Below are 1,951 nucleotides of genomic sequence, written 5' to 3'. Positions count from 1 at the left end.
TATAAATGGCTATGAAATATTACAATATTTTTTTAATAAGATGTTAACTGGTGTAGCTATACATGTTGCCCAATGTGCCAAAACACATGGTTTTTATTACTTTTAAGTAAATCAAGGCTTTTTTAAAATATATTTTTTAATCTTTTCATCTTCTGAGTTTAAACTCCATAATGAGTGTCATTAAATATTCAATCATGATAATGAAATTTTGCATTAAATGTTTTCCCTTTTCTCCAGATATATTTTATATTTTACTAAAATGTTTTTAATGACAAGCGATGCTTGTTGAAATATAACATAAACACATATAATACATGATTTAATGTCATACATTGAGCATTATATTCTCTCAGGTTCAGCTGTTCAAGACAACAGTAATATAATCAGGACATTCAAGGTGGCTTTTTAAATGACAAGACATCTTATACCTTTTGGCTTCTGTACAGCAAAAGTTTTTCTGTTTTCTCCACATGTAAGTTTTCAAACGAGAAGCACGGCTCACCCTCGAGTCTCATGCCGACGCTGAGGCACTTCTGGAAGCGACAGAAGGGGCATCTCTTCCTCTGGGTTTTGTCAATGCCACAGTCCTGGTTCTGTGTGCACGTGTATCTCTTGTTATTCTGAACCGTCCTCTTGAAAAAACCCTGTCATGATAATGCACACAATAAGGATTGTATTCTGTCAAGCTCTGTCAACTGTTTAAAAACAACAGCAATATAGCCTGTAATTATATTGGACTGTTCTAAATTAACAGACCATCTAAAAAACGAGTGTTGGCTTTCTTACAGGAATATGGATGTAAATGTGTTGACAGTCAAATGCAGTATGAATTTGAATACATAAATAAACCAAAAAAAAAGATATTGGGTTACACTTTATTTTAAGGTGTCCTTGTTACAGGGAAATTATACATTTAAGTACTGAGTAATATTAACAACAGGTGCTTAGGATTTGGTTTAGGATTATTTGCATGCATTTATTCATAATATAGCCTACTGTTATTAAATGTAACATGCATAACAAGGACAGTTTACCAAAGGCTGTTATTACTTTAAAATTACTAAATAATAATACATAAATGACTAAATAAATTCCATTAACATTAACGAAGAGTGTTACGTATAATGATTTTCACAGCACTAGGCTAGCTACATCACGGAATCCATCACCGTTCATAAACATTTTGGTTTATAGCCTAATTATTAAGCGTTTCCGAAATATTTACGATAAACTAAAATTTACGAAAATATTACGATACGCACACGAGTTCGTAACAAAAGAGAAATTGTCTCGTACCTTACAACTTTCGCAGGTAAGAAGGCCGTAATGATATCCAGACACTTTATCTCCACACACCGGACACAACTCTTCATCTGCTGTGAAGTCCATCACCCTCACACATGCGTCTGTGACTGAGGCAACAAAGCATGTGGCTCTGTTAGAGATGCTAGGATCGTTTGAATTTTTTTTTTAATAAAACTCTATTTTATTTTCATTTGTTTTTATTATTAAAAAAAAAAACGTAGATATAACCTACATTATTATTCTGTTTTCAATGCCGTTTATTTGTGCATGTGCATTCTGACCACAGTATAATGTTATAATGATCTAAACATCACCTCAATTCCACATAAAATAAAGCATGTACTATAAAATGCCTATAAAATACCTTAGCGTATCCCTGAACAGTGATCAAATAAAACGAAGACTGTGTAAAAGTATCAAATCAAAAAGAAGTTAATGATAAAAATATATATATAATGATGGAGATCTAGAGCTCTCGGTACATCTGTTTTGTCGTGTATCTGGACACGCAGAGGAAAAGATGGATTTGATCATATTATTGACTCTTGTCATGCCTCCTATATGGACGTGCCAACCCCCTGACCCACCGACTCCCACGCCCACTTCACGACACACACACACACACACACACACACACACACACACA

At 33.7% G+C, this 1,951-nt stretch overlaps 1 protein-coding gene across 1 annotated transcript in view; it reads right to left on the bottom strand.

Moving 5' to 3' along the window:
• LOC107570014 (steroidogenic factor 1-like) overlaps positions 1-1,951 on the bottom strand; it is a 25,643-nt gene that overhangs the window by 22,664 nt on the left and 1,028 nt on the right. The window contains exons 2-3 of the mRNA XM_016256209.1: positions 1,297-1,412; positions 503-644 (exon numbers count right to left, since the gene is read on the bottom strand). Coding sequence (XP_016111695.1) covers positions 503-644; positions 1,297-1,412 — 258 coding nt within the window. The remainder of the gene's footprint in view (positions 1-502; positions 645-1,296; positions 1,413-1,951) is intronic.

Source organism: Sinocyclocheilus grahami, unplaced genomic scaffold (genome assembly GCF_001515645.1).
Source record: "Sinocyclocheilus grahami isolate Dianchi unplaced genomic scaffold, SAMN03320097.WGS_v1.1 scaffold1403.1, whole genome shotgun sequence".
Taxonomy (NCBI): Eukaryota; Metazoa; Chordata; class Actinopteri; order Cypriniformes; family Cyprinidae; genus Sinocyclocheilus; species Sinocyclocheilus grahami.
Note: the sequence above shows the minus strand (reverse complement) of the source record. Positions and strands in the feature narration are given on the sequence as shown.